This window comes from Eublepharis macularius, chromosome 19, assembly GCF_028583425.1.
Source record: "Eublepharis macularius isolate TG4126 chromosome 19, MPM_Emac_v1.0, whole genome shotgun sequence".
In the NCBI taxonomy this organism is placed as follows: domain Eukaryota; kingdom Metazoa; phylum Chordata; class Lepidosauria; order Squamata; family Eublepharidae; genus Eublepharis; species Eublepharis macularius.
In genome coordinates this window covers 12,488,068-12,505,586 of record NC_072808.1, presented here as the reverse complement: position 1 = coordinate 12,505,586, position 17,519 = coordinate 12,488,068, and the positions used below count along the sequence as shown (strand labels likewise).

Sequence of the window (17,519 nt, the reverse complement as noted above, 5' to 3'; positions counted from 1 at the left end):
AAGAAAAGCCCAAACTTTGTCCAACCTCAATGAGATCGTCTTTATTTGCCACCAGTAATTAAACAAAATAAAATCAATACAAAAATAAAAAAATAGCCCCACCCCCGAAGACGATGCCCCAAACCAATCCATGCGTCATCAACCACAGAAGAGAGAGAAAAAAGAGAGAAGGAGAGAGAAGGGTTCTCTCTCCGTTTTATTATGTAGAAATAACGGCATCACGGAATGGTACCCAGGCCACCAAGTTTGCAGGACACAGTGTCCCCCCTCCCAGCCCACCCACAGGATAAGAGAGAAAATGAACAAAATGACAACTGAGAGAGTTCAGGCCTCTTAGCACACAGGATTATAACTCCCCTGATGTCTTTATGACGTGGAAGAGAGTCACATTGTAGATGACCTGGTGGCCGTTGTTCCAGGTATACAGGACTCTCTCCCGGGGATTATAGTCTAACATTGATATGTGGGAATACTGATTGTGGAAGGGAATATCCGTGTACTCGTAGCTAGAAGTGTTTGTGTAGTAGGCAAAATAGATCTTCGCCCCCGCCAGGTGTGAATTTGTCACGTAGAGGGTCCCGCAAATGATGAAGGATTCGCCGGCGCTCCGCTTGGGGTAGCCGGTGTCCCAGCTGCGAAGGATCTCCAGAGTAATGGGATCCATCCTGCTCACCACAATGTTGCCAGCGTTCTGGTTGGTGGTGTAGACAGCCCACAGCCCGTTCTCGTCCACCATGAAGTCAATATCGGAGAAGCCACCCCAGGAGTAAGGGAAGGTGTTGTTGTAACCGGCAGCGTTGAGGCTGCGCTGCACGGCGACGCTCCGTGAGCGGAAATGGTATTTCACCACAATGTTGCTCTGATATTTGTTGTAGTAGAGGGACCCGTTGAAGACTACGTGGCCAGTGCCGGCCCAGGGGTGAGGCAGCAGGTGCTGGACAAAGTTTTGGCCTGTGATGAAGTCATTCAGGGTACGGTACTCGAGGACACGGCGGCCCTTGTAGTAACCATCCATGTACCAGACCTGAGGGAAAACATGAGGGAAGAGAGAATGAGTTCTCATGAGTCAACTCCACATTCCCCTTGTAGAAGACACAAAGACTCTAGGGAAGTATTTTGGTGCTTGAGGCAGAAAACCTGACCGACTCCCACCCCACAGTAAAAATAACAAAATTAATAACAACATTCGCTTTATATACCTCCCTTCAGGACAACTTAACATCCACTCAGAGCTGTTTACAAAGCATGTTATTATCATCCCCACAACAGATACCCTGTGAGGTAGGTGAGGCGGAGAGGGCTCTGAAAGAGCTGTGACTGACCCAAGGTGACCCAGCTGGCTTCAAGTGTAACAAAGATGAGTCAAACCTGGTTCTCCAGATTAGAGTCCTGCTGCTATTAACCACTACACCAAACTGGCTCCAGACAAATATTTAATTGGCACCTAAAACACTGGCAGAAGAGATAGCCGCAATCTACATTATAATATAGTAATTCACACATGACTACAACGCTGCTGTATCCCAAGGTAAACCACTGGTCCAGTGGTGTTTTCATTTCAGGCTTGTAGCATCTTTCCATGGAAAGGTCTTTTCCAGCGCCTCTTACCTGAGGACATTTTGCCTGACGATGCTGGAATTTGAACCTGTACGTTTCTGCATCCAAAACACTGGCCCATACACTCTTCCCATAAGGCACAAGGTAAACTCTGAACTCCTTGTACCTCACTCCTCTGTCCACTGTTTCCTCTTCTGGGCTTATAATTTTTTAGATTGTAGAAACTGTAAAGTGAGAACAGCATCTGCACCAAAGCGGCATAACCAGGTCTTACGAACTTGGCTTGACAAATCTGGTTTTTTTTTGCAATATCTGGCATGGTCCCGGTGTGCTCAATGGCAGTTCCAATAAAAGGTATTGTGTGGATTGTGCTCCTAGATGGTGAGTCTGGTATCCTTAGGTGCTTAAAACATAAAATATGGTGTTGATGGCAGCTTCAGCCCTACCCCAAAATCTACCAATCCCTAAAAATTAAGTACTTCTTACCAGGGCTTTTTTTCTGGGAAAAGAGGTGGTGGAACTCAGAGGGTTGCCCTCGGAGAAAATGGTCACATGGCTGGTGGCCACACCCTCTGATCTCCAGACAGAGGGGAGTTTAGATGGCCCTCTGCGCCACCAAGTGGTGCAGAGGGCAATCTAAACTCCCTCTGTCTGGAGATCAGGGGGCAGGGCCATCAGCCATGTGACCACTTTCAAGAGGTTCCGGAACTCTATTCCACCGCGTTCCAGCTGAAAAAAAGCCCTGCTTCTTACTCTTTGTCTACTATGCAAGTCATTCAGTGATATAATCCACCTACCATCTTTGCACATTGATCCACATGGGACCAGGTCTCATCCTGCAGGGTGCTGCCCTCTGATGATTCTGTCCCTCAATGCTTTGGTCACATCAGAATAAGGAAGACCATATGGGAAGGGTCTCACAATATCTTACATCAGCATTGCACTGAGTCAACAGGGAGCAGTAACACACCACCCTTATCATGCTCCTTAACTATCCACGTGGCATGCAACACTGGAACATTCCTGAATTTTGATGTATCTCTGGGGATGTATCTCTGGGGAGAAGGTAGCCAACAGTCCTGCATGGGACCACTGGTCAGTTTCCAATTGGTCGTTTCACAGGTTTGCATGGATTCTCATCTCAACTTCTTATGTTCTTAAGCAAGAGGACCTAACACTGTCACCTAACACAGATGAGTTAACTATAATGAGATTCTACTGGATTTCTGTATCTAGACCAGGGGTGGCCAAACTGTGGCTTGGGAGCCACATGTGGCTCTTCTAGACATTTTGTGCGACTCCCAGAGGTTTCTGAGTATCGCCATGGCCATACATTTAAGTTTAGTTTAGTTTATTTCCCTCTCTCCCTTTCCTCCTTTCTTTCCATGTCTTTCCCTCTCTCCTTTTCCTTCTTTCATTCCTTCCTTCTTTCCAAGTCTTTCATATTTTCAATAAAAATGTTGGGGTTGCCAGGTCTGACTCAGAAAATATCTGGGGACTTTGGGGGTGAAGCCTAGCAAGGATGTGGCATCACTTTTGTGATGTCACTTCCAAGTCAAAGGTCAGGTGATGGCTCTTCCCAAGCTCCACCTCTCCTGATGATGTCACTTCCAACATACTGCACCAAAACCACACCCCTTCCTGCGATGTCACTTTCAGGACACTCCCCCAAACCCACCTCCTTATCTGAAGTCACTTCAACGCATCCTGTCTCGCAGCTCTCAAACATCTGACGTTTATTCTATGTGCCTCTTACATTAAGCAAGTTTGGCCACCCCTGATCTAGACCATGCAAAAGTAGTATTTGCCCTCCTGGACTCAGATCTTGTTTGCAGCAATGAAATAGAGCTGATCTATTAGATATGTTCCTCAAAACAACATCTCCTTGCCTCCTCACATCTCAGAGCAATTAGAATAACTTCAGTCAGCTCATGCGATAGTTCCAAGCCTATTAAACAATTGTTCGTTGGTTAGGGGCCTATCTGTCTTGTCAGCCCTCAAGAAAGAAGGTAACGTGGTTTTGTAGAAGAGGACTTTAGTTAACTACAATGGCAGTTTGAGTTTTTATTATTGATCTGCAGTATAGAAATGATTCCCACATGAGCAATTCTTCCCCTCACCATTTCTGAAGGGGTCCCACTGGTAAATATATAAATAAGTAGGCTGCAGTCAGAAATTTACGAATGAAGATCCACCCCAAATTATGCCCCATTAGGAAATACCAGGAAATGTTTCAAATCATGATGTTCCCTTATCCTTAAACAACAGAAATGGCACCATAAAGTAGTTTATTTACTTTAGAAGGGAAAGGTCAGGTGAGAACCAGGGGTTGAAAATTTCTGAGGTAATTCAACATATATATATATGTGATTTCTGATTTTACTTCAATATATATATGACATTTTACCTCAGAGAGATACATATATCTGAGGTAAAATGTCATATATATATATTTGAGGTAAAATGTTCTGAGGTAAAATCAGAACATGCACAGAATCCAGTTCTTATGCTCTTCACAGATACTTAAAGGCTTTTGTTTTGAGGCTTTAGTTCCTTTTTTTCTCCCCAAGCACTCTAGTATATTTCAAATCTGACCATTTCAGGAGCAGGAAGGAATGAGTCAAAAACAACCAAACTCACAGCTACACAGAATATGGCTTCATTCCTGACATATTTTTGGACTGACTTTTCCTCGCTATACAGACTTTACAATCAAAACCAGGCAGCGGATGTGCTCCCCCGCTCAGCAAAGACGACCAGAAAGCTGCCTCTCAAAGGCTGTTTCAGCCATCACTCTGAAGTTCTTTACGTAAATACGCTTCTGAAACCAAGGCAGTAAAATCTGCCCAAACACTTCAAGAGGACAGTCATCGTTCCTGAGTGGGTGAGCAGATCCGCCTTATTCTAATTGCAACAGCCTTTCAAAAAGGAAAATATTGAAGCCTGATGAGAATAAACAATACAGAGGCCCTCGATCCAGCTAAAGTGAATCATTAGTAACGCCCACTAAAGCCAATGAAATGGGTTAGTCATCACTGACTCGTCCCATCGTTTTCAGGCAGGCATATGCAATGATTAGAATGTCAGATCAGTTTCTGGGAAACTTGCATTCTAACCCTCCACCCCTGCTATGACATTGGCAAACCTTGGCCTGGTCATTCTTGCTCAGCCTAGTATTAGGTGGGCAGCCATGTTGGTCTGCAGTAGAGCTCCCTTCTTCAGCCACTTGTGTCTGTGCAAGTTTCTTTGTGAAGCTCATAGATTTCCATTCCATATGGCTGAATGTGCTGCCTTCCATGTGGATAGTTTAGTTCGCACCCCGAACTGTGTGATGACATCATCATGTAATGATGTCATCATGCAGTGCTGCCGGTGGGTAGCTGGGGTAGCTGGCGCCGCCCGCCGCCTGTAGTCCCTGGCTCATGGCTGCTGCGCCTGCCTGGGGATGTGCGACGGTGGCTCGGGGCTGGCCGACGGTGGCACAGGACGCGCACCTCCATCCCCTGCAACCCCTCCGGCCCCGTGGCGCCTGTGGCCCCCACCTCACTGCCTCAATGGTGGTGCCGGCCCTGCCTTCTTGAGACTCTTAAGGGGGCTCTGGCTCTCTTACCCCCTGAAAATCTTGTTGGTCTCTAAGGTGCCCCTGGACTCAAATCCTGTTGTTCAGTATAATCTCCCTCACAGCATTGTTATAAGAATAAAGTAGGGCACATGTACAGTGCCATCCTGGGCTCCCTGAAAGAAGAGCAAGTGAAAATGTACTGGTTAGCCTTGCTTGATTATGGCTGGATTTATTTATTTGGATATTTATACTCCACTTTTATCCCCAAGGTCACCTAGCAGGCTTCCATGGCAGAGTGGGGATTCGAACCTGGGTCTTTCAAATCCCAGCTCTAGCACTGTTAACTATCATGCCACGCTGGATGAGGGCATGTCTTTCCCCATACGGTAGCATTATTTTCTTTCTTGTGGAAATTTCTCACTGCTGTTGATATTCCTTGTAGTCTTAAGGATGCTTTGCAGCTGAGCATAGGAAGCTTTTGGGAGCACCGTGGGACTGTTTATTTTAAAATCTGGGCAGGAATTATCAATGAAATCCTAAACAGAGTAACTCCAATGGGCTTAGCCTTGGGTAACTGCTTAGTATTTCATTGTATATCCTGGGTTGAACAACCAGCTTTTGAGCATAGGGAATTGCCTTATATTGAGTCAAACTGCAGGTCCGTCTCTCTCAGTTTTGCCTACTTTTCCAGGCAGAGCTCTCCGTAGTTTCCGACAAAGGGCTTTCTCAACCTTGCTACTTGCCATGGAATCTGAGACCTTCTGCATGCAAAACAGGTGCTTTACTGCCGAGTTCTGCCCCCTTTCCTCCCCTTGTGGAATTTATCTTGTTTATCTACTACGTTCTGTTTTAGATTTATGTGCTCTGAGCTTCGGGGCTAGGAAAGGTTATAAATGCAGATAAACAAACATCCACAACATGTGTCTTCTTTAATTCCTTGCACGCTTTATGCACTGCAGCCCATGTTTCTTACTCCCAGGTCCTCCAGATTCTCAACACCCTTCCAGGAGAGCATTTGCGAACTCAACAACAGCGGGTAGAACTGCAGTCGATGTGGCTGACTGCTGCAAGCACTCCCTGTATGTTGGCAGCACATGGTACTGAAGGAGGAGGTGAGAAAAACTTTTTTAGAATGATAGAGGAAATTACGGGGAAGGGGGACTATGGAAAATGAATATTCCTATTAGCATCGTATTGGAAAGATCAACAATACCCCAACAGGAAGAATTGATAGCGAAGATAATGGAAAATGCAGAAATGGACAAACTAACTTCGTTAATGAAAGGACAAATGGAACAAGGTTGTTGTGGATTTTCTGGGCTGTATAGCCGTGGTCTTGGCATTGACATTTCGCCAGCAGCTGTGACTGGCATCTTCAGAGGTGTAGCACCACAAGACAGAGATCTCTCAGTGTCACAAATGGAAGAAGACTTTGCTGCCCCATGGACACCATTTTATAATCGGATAAAAAAACAAACATAATGACTTGAATGCAAGTCATATGTCTTCATAAACATATGAAGACATCATTGTAATGTGTTACTGATCATCACAGTTAAATGATTGGTGAAATGGGAAGATGAAAATGTGTAGATCAGTAGAATTCTAACTCGAGCAGACTTTATGATGTTTACCCTATACCTTACTTCCTACTCCCCCTGTTTCCCCTATTCTTATATGAGAAAATAAATAGCAGTTGCAGCACGATTGAGAAGCAAGTCTTGGGAGTTTTGTCTAGGTGACTGTGCAATTTGCAAATTAGATCCACAGAAGTTGTCAGCTCACCCTCAAATGTCTTGGCACCTACTTACATGTATAACTCACCTGTATCACTTGGAATGGCTCAAGAGGAAAACAAGGAACCAACTTTCTTCCAGTTTCCAATCTCTCCCCCCCCCAAAACCCCCTTCTGCCTGATTGCTTGAAGACATTTTTTTTTCCTACAGGGGGTCAAGGCAAACAGCTGTTTACAAGCCCCACTTGCCTGCTCACATTCTAGATTGCTGAAGAAAAAGGTGGTAAATTTTCAAAGGGGTCTTTGAACTGAAAGTGTTTTCAAATTGCAAAGGACATTCAGGAGCTTGAGGATCAATACAGCTCCGGGCATTGGAATATGACAGAAAAATATTCTTGTCCTTTACCAGAGTTGTTTCTAGACTGCATGCTGACCTAGATGAGTGATTTTTAGACGGGGCAATTTGCTCCGCAGATTCAAGGATCGTGGCCAAACAACTTGCTGTTTTTATGACCATTTGGGCAGTGCTAAAAACACCTCTTCTTTTCAGTAATTTTTTTTTTAGTACTCCTTTTGAAAATGCTTACATAGTCCCATTGACCTCATATTCGCTTGCCCTCAGTGATGTCATCCCACAGTCAAAGCTGATTGGCTACACAGCACTGCAATGTCACCCCTTATGCAATTCTTAACCAGATCAGATTATCCGTCTGTCATCCAGGAAAACGTTAAGAGGTAACAGAGTCCAGGAATGGTGGTGTAGTGGTTAGAGTTCCAAGCCAGGACTGCAAAGATCCAGGTTCAAATCAAGAAGAGTTACTCCAGTCTAAGCCCATTGAAATTGATTGAAATCAATGGGCTGAGGGCCAAGCTACAAGTGACAAATGACACTTGAACAGCAAGTGTATTTCTCCCTGTTCACTTGCCCTCCACTCAATCCACTTGCCGTTCAAGTGTCACTCGTCACTTGTAGCTTGGCCCTTAGACTGGAGTAACTCTTCTTGGGATTGCAGTGTTAGTCAGAAAGCTGATTGGGTGACTTTGGGCCAAGTTTTTTCTCTCAGCCTTAGCTACTTCACAGGTTTGATGTGAGGTTAAAATGGAAGATAGGCAAATCATACATGCCACCCACAGATCTTTGGAAGAAAAACAGGATAAAAAGATGGCAGAGGGAGGGAAATGACACACCATCCCAGAGGGAACAAGAATAGGATTGGAATAAGATGAATATTCTCACTACTTAAGGAACCAACCAATCAATCAAAGGTTTATTACGGTCACAAGACCAGCCAAGTAAAGTACAGATAAAAGGAGCAGTTTTTAAATACTTAAAATGGGTAAATACATAAAAGATAAAATCATATATATGTATATATATCTAACAGTAAAACTCATTCACTTTGTTAATTCACTTCCCAGCAATTGACGTTTCCTTCGTCAAGTGATTCCGCTTTCTGAGCGCTATCACACAGAATTTTGCAACTGCGTAAGATACAGTTCTCTGGCTATTCTCTAAAAGATATACCTGAAGGGTTTCGGGACTAAAATCCATGTAGTACTCTAATGGTTTAAATCTATAGAGCAGTGGGATCATTAATTGTATCCTTTCTTCTTGATAGAATTCGCAGTGCAAAAGTATGTGTGGGATATTTTCGACCACTTTATTTGAACAGGGACAACAGCGCTGCCACAAAGGCAGACGGGAGAATCTCCCATACAAAACTGCAGAGGGGAATGCATCAAATCGTGCTCTGGAGAAGGCCCATCTACATATTTAAGGAACTGTAAGCTGGGCAGGGGGGAAAATCTGGCGCAGCTTTATTTAATATACCAGTTCCATTCTCCCCTCCCACCTGCTCCCAGAAACAAAGACCTGGCCCCAAAGGAGATAAATTGGTCTTCGCTCTTTCAGCAAGCGCCTTGCGTGGAGAGTAAATGGAACACAGGTCAGATTGCAGTGGTACAAAATTGCACACTGTTCAGCCAGCAAAGTCAAAGCAGCACTTGGCAGAGCCTGTAATGAGAAAGAATGAAGAGCAAGATCTCCATACATTTTAGAGCTTCCCCGGGCAATTGTGGTTGAGATTGGCACATGATAGAAGTAGGAGCTTTATTAATGGGGGGTTGGGGCTACTGGAGAAGCCCTGTATTGCTCAAGATGGCATATTCTCATTTTGGGCAGGTGGACAGTAAGTGACAGACAGATGGGGATGTCTGCTCAGGTACCTGAGAAATGAGGAGGCTTCCCATCTTTCAGGAAAAAGGAAATGACAGTTCCGAAATAATCGGTCTGTGATTTATGATGCAATCGAGGGGTTTGAAGACAGGGCACAGCTAACAAGGATAAAGTGCTGGAAGGAGAATGAAGAGGTCCAGGATAAGACTTCCACAGAAGGTACTGAACACAGCCAGGTGCAAAAGAAGAAGGCTTCAGTCCTGTATGCGAACTCATGTAGCTGCTTTAGCATATCAAGGCCTGTATTGTCTGCTCAGGTGAGCAGTGGTTTTCCAGGGTCTTTGCAGAGGTTTTTTTACATCGCCTTCTACCTGGCTGTTTTAACTGAGGATGCCAAGGACTGAACCGGGGACCTTCTGCATGCAAAGCAGATGCGCTACCACTGAGCCACAGCTCCTTCCCCAAACCTTTTGTTTAGTCCATGCACAGAAGACACTTTACCGCAAGCCCAGCTGGTCCCTTAGGGGTGAGGAAAATGCATGAGGCTGATGCAGTGGAACTGCTACACTCAGCTCAGCAGGGAGAACAGAACGTGGGTCCTTGAAGCAAAGGGAAGCAAAGCTCAAGCCAGCAGGAAAAGAGTTAAAACACCTGGGTGAAAAGGTTGGGACGCACCCTGGTAGGTGGAGTTAGAAGCAGTATAAACAGGGCTTTTTTTCAGCTGGAAAGCAGTGGAACGGAGTTCCGGCACCTCTTGAAAATGGCTGGTGGCCCCGCCCCCTGATCTACATAGAGAGGAGAGTTTAGATTGCCCTCCGCGCAAACTCCCCTCTGTCTGGACATCAGGGGGCAGGGCCACCAGCCATGTGACCATTTTCACTGAGGGCAATTTAAATTTTAAAAAACTCTTCCCCTTGTTCCAGCTGACCCAAAGTGATGTCATTGTGCGGTACCAGAATCGTGCGTGCACTTTGCACGTGCGCGTGTGGTACCAGAGGCACCACCTCCCACCAAGAGTTGCCCCCTGTGCTGGCAACCCACTGACTTCCACCACCTCTTTTCCCAGAAAAAAAGCCCTGAGTATAAAACATGGGGAGCTAGTGTGTTGTAGTGGTCAGACTCCGATCTGGGGTAACCAGGTTTGAATCCCTCGCTTCTGCCACGGAAGCTCGCTGGGTGATCCTGGACTAGTTGCTCTCCCCTGGCCCCAACCTACCTTACAGACTTTTATTGAGGATAAAATGGAGGGGAAAGAATGATGTTGTAAGCTGCTTTGAGGAGAAAAGAGGGGTAGAAATATCTAAAGAGCCAGTTTGGTGAGAGCCAGTTTGGTGTAGTGGTTAAGAGCAGCAGGACTCTAATCTGGAGAACCGGGTTTGATTCCCCACTCCTCTGCTTGAAGCCAGCTGGGTGACCTTGGGTCAGTCACAGCTCTCTCAGAGCTCTCTCAGCCCCACCCACCTTACAGGGTGTTTGTTGTGAGGATAATAATAACACACTTTGTAAACCGCTCTGAGTGGATGTTGTCCTGAAGGGCGGTATATAAGCACAAGGTTATTATTATTATATAATATGATTATTATCTTGCCAGTCAATACTGGAAACAGAATGCTGGATTCAAATTGTGATACTTGCCATGCAGGTCACAGAAAGCCTAATGTCCAATTAACATCAAGCAAAAGAGCCCCTTGGATGCCGTCACAGCTCCGTTCTGCACACAAATATTATTTGTATGAGATACTGTGGGAGGGAGGGCAGGGACCAAAACAAACCATCCATCTTCCTCTCTATCTTTCTGAGAACCTTTTCAGGTTAAGAGCGGCAGGACTCTAATCTGGAGAGCCAGGTTTGATTCCCCATTCCTCCGCTTGAAGCCAGCTGGGTGACCTTGGGTCATTCACAGCTCTCTCAGAGCTCTCTCAGCCCCACCTACCTCACAGGGTGTCTGCTGTGGGAAAGGAAGGGAAGGTGATTGCAAGCTGGTCTGAGACTCCTTTGGGTAATGAAGGGCGGGGTATAAAACCAACTCTCCTTCAATAAAAATTAAAAAGCATGGCCAGCCAACTATGGCTTGTTTGTTGCCCAGAGTCACAAAGGGTAAAGCAAGATCAGTACTTGACTCATGTTCATCTCCCCACACGATCGGGTTGGAGTCTACTAACTGGGGAGAGAGCTGGAGCATCTTAAGTTGGAACTTCTTAGGCTATCGGAACGTCCTGAAAAAGAGCACGTGATTTTTGTGAAATAACTAAGTGATGTGTTAGCCCAGCCAACGAGGTGCTCCCAACTTTGTTAATGGTAGCAGAGGGAATTTGCAGGGGAGCAGGGCTTTTTTTCAGCGGGATCTCCCTGGATCTGAGATCTGGCATGACTGGTGGCCCTGCCCTCAGCACCCAAAGACCCGTGGGCCATCTCCCAGGGTGGAGCTTCTCCCGGGCCGCCTGCTTCCCCGGCCTCTCCCTCCCTTTCTCTTTTTTCCCTTCTTTCCTTGCTTCCTTCTTTCTTTCCCTCCCTCCCTCCCTTTCTCTTCCCATGTCTTTTCTTCTTCTCTTTCTTTACCTTCCTTCCTGAGGCATGGCCACTGCCTGGCTGGCTGAGAGGCAGGCTGGGAGGGAGAAGAAAGGAAGAGAAAGCCGCCCTCCTGTGACATCATCGCACGTTTCCAGTGCCGTGCGCGTGTGCACTTTGTGCATGCACATGTGATAATAGAGAGACCCACCACCTCTTTTCCCATAAAAAAAACCCTGCAGGGGAGAATTGGGATCCACTCCCTTTCCTCTGACACCCCCCCCCCCATTATTTCCCGGTTTCACCACAGCTGTTTCAGCAACCAAAAATAAAACCAGCCAAGCAACAAACAGCCAGAAGGTGGAGAGGCCTGAGAATCTTCCTTGAAAATGCCCCTTTCCACCTCAGCTTCTTTGTGACTTGAAAGAGACAGGCCTGGGAAAATGTGGCTAAGGAAACATGGCATTCCACACGCCACTCATCGCACAACGAAGCCACCGTTAGCATGCTACTCTTGCCAGCCCCGCCCAGATGCTGGAATCGCTCTCCTTTCCATTTGCCTCAAACACTCTGTTTTCCATTTGCCTCTTTCCAAAGGAGACAGGCAGTCCTGGGTGGATAAACTTTGCCAGAGGCTTCTTTGCTCGCTGCCTGACACCAGGGCTCCACGGAGTAGCCCCTCAGGGGTCTTGGCATTCTCTTCCCCTTTTATTCTTCTTTAAACAATTAAGCCTGTTTGATGGAGCAGCTGACATCTCCCTGCATCAGATTAACCACGTTTGGTGTCTATGCCGAAGCTTCTCTCTCCCCTGAAAGCTCAAAGCTGCCTTTTGAAGCTTAAAGATATAATTCATTCCAAGAAAAAAGGAGAGGGGGGAAGAGAGAGGAAAGCTAACATATCATGCAAAATTAGGCTGCTTGTATTCCTGGGCCCCCCAGAGTCTAACAATAACTGGAATGAAGATATTGTAAAAACTCGCATGAGCACCGAATGTCGGCAAGCTAAACAGGATGACTTTGAAGATAGCAGAAGGGAAGAGAGAGTCACGTACGCGCACGCTGCTTAGAGCAGAGATAGGATTAAAAAATGCTAGACAGACAGACAGACAGAATGCAGTTGTTTACAAACTGGCCAGTAGCATCCGCGTTATGAGAAGCAATAGTACTGCACCACTCAACACACGAGTCAGGCCTCATCTTAAGGTCTGTGTCCTGGGGGGTTGCCAGCTCCAAGTTGGGAAATTCCTAGAGATCTGGGAGGTGAAACCTGGAGAAACCTGGAGAAAGTGGGGTTTGGGGAGGGAAAGGACCTTGGCATGGCATAATTCCATAGAGTCCACCCCCCAAAGTAGCCATTTTCTCCAAGTGAACTGATCTCTGTGTCCTGGAGACCAGTTGTAATTCCGGGAGATCTCCAGCCACTACCTGGAGGCTGGCAACCCTACCTGGGCCCCACACTTTAAGAAAGATGTATTCAAATCCCAAAGGGTTCGGAAGAGGGCAACACGGATGGTGGGGGTCAGTAAAGCAAAGTAAAAGGAACTTGGTGTAGCAGCCCAGTAGGCAGTCAGTATGGTATCGTGGTTAGAGTTTTGGACTAGGATCTGAGAGACCCAGGTTCGAATCCTTGCTCTGCCATGGAAGCTTACTGGGTGACCTTGGGCCAGTCACACCCTCTCAGCCTAACCTACCTCACAGGTTTGTTGCGAGAATAAATTGGAGGAGAGAAGAAAGATGTGAGCCACTTTGGGGAGAAAGGCAGAGTATAAATGCAGTTAATACAATGAAATTTGAGATAGCAGTTCTCCAGAGGCCAGGTCTACTGCCCCCATATCCACTAGATGGTAGAGATGACTGAGGGGAGACCTGGTAGTGTACTGCCACCATCTCAAGGACTGTCGCATGGAAGAGGACAAAGACTTCTATTGCTCTGCTGGACAACACTCGATCCAATGAGCTTAGGTTTCAGGAAGAGAAATTGCAGTAGAATCAGAGAACCTTCCTCATGTTAAGAGCAGTGTGTCAACGGAACCCATTATCTAGAGGATGGGTGGTCTCTCTCTCTTACTGGGGGTCTTCAAACAGAAGCAGGGCAGCAATCTGCCAGGAATGTTCTCGCTTTGAGTTCTGAGCCACAGATTGGACTAGGCATCTTGTAAGTCCCCTTCCAGCTCAAACAGGACTGCAGTAGCAACTGCCCGAGGTTACCTACTCCTTAGGGCCAGCTGAACAACAACAATGATGATGAAGAAGATGATAACGACAACAACAACAACAATATTCAATTTATATACCGCCCTTCAGGACAACTTAACACTCACTCAGAGTGGTTTACAACGTATGTTATTATTATCCCCACAACAACAAACACCCTGTGAGGTGGGTGGGGCTGAGAGAGCTCCTGGAAGCTGTGATTGACCCAAGGTCAGCTGGCTTCAAGCGGAGGAGCGGGGAATCAAACTCGGTTCTCCAGATTAGAGTCCCGTCACTCTTAACCGCTACACCAAACTGGCTCTCCTTGCCCAGGGCGTAGTAGGAGTTGGGGCTATTTGCCAGAGCTCCACTAAGCCAAACTATAGGCTCTGCCTTCATGAACTACAACAAGCAGCCTTAGAGCAGAACCACAAGTGACAAAAGGCACAGATTGGACACTTGCCAGCTTCCCGCAAGTTTTGATGGGAAATGTAGGCAGCTTGGCGGAATGTTGGACAAGTGACAGTTGAAAAGTCCGTTGGACAGCAGTCGGAGAGCCAAGCTGCAAGACCAGGACGCCTACATTTCCCATCAAAACTTGAGGGAAGCTGACAAGTGTCCAACCTGTGCCTTTTGTCACTTGTGGTTCTGCTCTTAGACAGACACCAGCCAACATACGGGCAGATTGCCTGGTTAGCACAAGGGCTGGCCTGTGTGAGTGTAGAATTCGTGCAAAACCATTTGAACGTAGGCATGATGTACAGATTAAGAAGCAAACCAACAAGTGATCCAGCCCTTCTTGGACTCCATGCCACATGAAAACCGAGGTGGGAGAATCATAGATTTCAATACCGGCTTTCACAGAGAAAGCTAGGGAGAAGGCGAGCCTAGGATCTTCCTTCCTGACATGTTGGCTTTTTATCAGCAGGGAGCTTTTTATGTGGGAGGGAGTTCCACTGGGCAACTCTTGGCTTGCATTCTGAAGTATCTCCAGGTCTAGGAGATGACTGGAGGGATGACGTTTCTGAATGTAGCGACAAGCTCTTAATCAAATGTTTCATTATGGTCACACAGTGGTAGTGGAGAGTGCCCTCAAGTCACAGCTGACTTATGGCGACCTCTGGTGGGGTTTTCATGGCAAGAGACTAACAGAGGTGGTTTGCCATTGCCTGCCTCTACAACCCTGGTCTTCGTTGGGGGTCTCCCATCCAATTACCCACCAAGGCTGACCCTGCTTAGCTTCTGAGATCTGACGAGATCAGGCTCACCCGGACTATCCAGGTCAAGGCTATGATCATACAGACTGGTATTCAATGAACTTCTGCCTGCCCCTGGGCAAGGCACACGCATTGCGGCTTGTAAGAATCAGAACAAGGGGCTCTCGAGCCCAGCTCTCTTACCTATCTTCCTTTAGCAGGAAGCAGGGGAGTGATCCATAACTTCCACACCAGAACACATTTATCCAGGGTTTCTCTGCCACCCACATTTCTTCTCCCTAAGTTTCCCCGTCAGCTTTATCTTGCCAAGAAGCTAAATTGCAGAGACTGAGTAAACATCTCCCCAACCTTTATGGATGATTTACACTCGTTTTATTAAATGTTTTCTCTCCTTTAATTTACTGAGTTAAAACACATTTTCGGCTCTTTTCTGCTGATCAAACGCCCGAGCAGGTTTTAATAACCGAACAAGCGTCTGCGATAGCAAGAGGCGGGCAAGATTGATTTCACACTTGGAGGAGGATCAGACGAAGTTCCCCTCTTTGGTCTGTTTTGGACAGCTGGGGTGGGGAACGGGGGGGGGGAGCGTCTTGTTTTCTCCTCGGTAAATCAGTTGCCGTATTGCCGAGAGACTTGTCTGAGCCCTAGAAAATGGAGTCTGCGAGCATAAACTGCAGAACCGCATTCGGGGGAAGTTCAAAAGGGCCTGCACGAACTGCTGTTCATGTTTGCAGATCTAAGCCCTGCTTCACGCAGGAGTCCCTGGGTGAGGCCTAGTTAGCCCAGACAAGAGAATGAGGTGGAAATGAGACAGCAGGAACTTGAGGTGGCAGAATAATGGACTGCACACCATGGGTGGTCAATCCCATCTTTGAAGGTTCCTTCGAAGTAGCACGGCAGGGAGAAAGATTCTACCCCCTGTCTTTGCTAGTTCTCTATTTGCAGGGAAGGGTTTTTTTTTTAACAGAAGGGAGTATTGAAGCCTGAAGGTCTACTATTTCATTATTATCTGTAGGTATGGACCAAGTCTGAAGCTCCACGGGAAGAGAAGCCTCCAGGTGACTGTTCTAGTTCCAACAGCTGTCAGCAGAGGCCCTTTCCAGTGTATCTCAGTGATGCTGTCTATCCTCCTGTGAGCAGTTGCCTAGGCTTCTTTTTGGGGTTGGGAGTAGCAAGTAGGAATCAAGGGACTTTTGAATCATTTCAGCATCCTTATTCCTGTCTGCTATTCTCAACCCCCGCAAGATGGGAGAGAATCTAAAAGGGGTTTTTTGCAGATGCCTGTAGCAGCTGTTGAAACCTTCAGCCGCTACAGGCTTCTTGTCTTGCTGAGTCACGGTTAACTTGAAAGAAAGGACATGAAGTGGATAGGAGACCCCCTTGGAATTACAGAGCTGGAAAGAAACCATTTGCCACCTACCCAAACACCCTTTCCACAAAGTGGGACCCATCCGCCAGCTGTGCTAAGACACAGATGCACTGCTGTGAATTGCTTGCAGAACAGCTCTGTTAATCAGAGTTGCCAACTTCCAGGAGGGTCCTGGAGATCTCCCAAAATTACAACAAATCTCCAGGAATTACAGCAGATCTCTGCACTACAGAGATCAGTTCCTTTGGAGAAAATGGCAACTTTGAAGGGCAGACTGATAGCATTACGCCCTACGGAGGCCTCTCCACTCCCCAGACCCAACCCTTGCTAGGCTCCACTCCTTAAATCTCCAGGAATTTCCCGGTCTGGAGTTGGCAACCCAAGGGTGGTGTTTTCATAACCAAAGCAGAAGCAGCCCTCTATTTCCCCTTCCCAATTTAACCGAGGACAAAATTCTTCCCTAACCTGCATCTGTATTCTTCCTTTACTACACAGAGCTCAGGGTGGCTAATGTGAGACTTCACCCACTTAGTCCTCACGTGGATCTAGCAGGGCGGTCAGCTACTCTGAAAGAAAGGGCATGGGAAGCTTGCCAAAAGCTGGCCTCCAGTGAACTTTGTGGGTTAGTGGAGGCTTGAATCCAGGTATCCCCAGTCTGTCCACTCTCTCATGCTGGCTATGCTCTTTTGCCATCCCCACTGGCATATAATTCACACAGCCCAGCATCCTACCCCTAGCTGGGGGAGTCTCAGGACAATGGCCAGGAATCCTTCTTGCAACTGCGGAACAGCCAAATCAATATTGTTTCCCAAGGTCCCCACCCTTCTTTTGCCCCAGACAGGGTTCTTTAATAGGACTGTGAGACAGTGTTGTATAGTGGTTAGAGTGTCAGACTCGTATCTGGGAGACCCAGGCTGGAATCCCCACTCTGCCAGGGAAGCTGGCTGGGTGACCTTGGGCCGGTCACAAGTTCCCAGCCTGACCTACCTCGCAGGGTTGTTGTGAGGATGAAATGGAGGAGAGAAGAATGATGTAAGCGGCTTTGAGTCCACAATGGGGAGACATGCAGGGCATACGTGAAGTAAACGAACGAACAAACGAACAAACGAACAAACGAACAGGAATGTCCTTTCTGGACAGTAATCATGCATCTGGGGGTCTTCCCCTGCTTGTCAGCTGTAATATGGATTGCATCAGGATCC

General features: G+C 46.9%; 1 protein-coding gene across 5 annotated transcripts in view; it reads right to left on the bottom strand.

Annotated features, from left to right (window-relative positions):
- Positions 1–346: 346 nt before the first annotated feature.
- OLFM2 (olfactomedin 2) overlaps positions 347–17,519 on the bottom strand; it is a 227,038-nt gene continuing 209,865 nt past the window's right edge. For all 5 annotated transcript variants that reach the window (XM_055003584.1, XM_055003585.1, XM_055003582.1 and 2 more), the window contains one exon: positions 347–1,024. In XM_055003584.1, coding sequence (XP_054859559.1) covers positions 347–1,024 — 678 coding nt within the window. The remainder of the gene's footprint in view (positions 1,025–17,519) is intronic.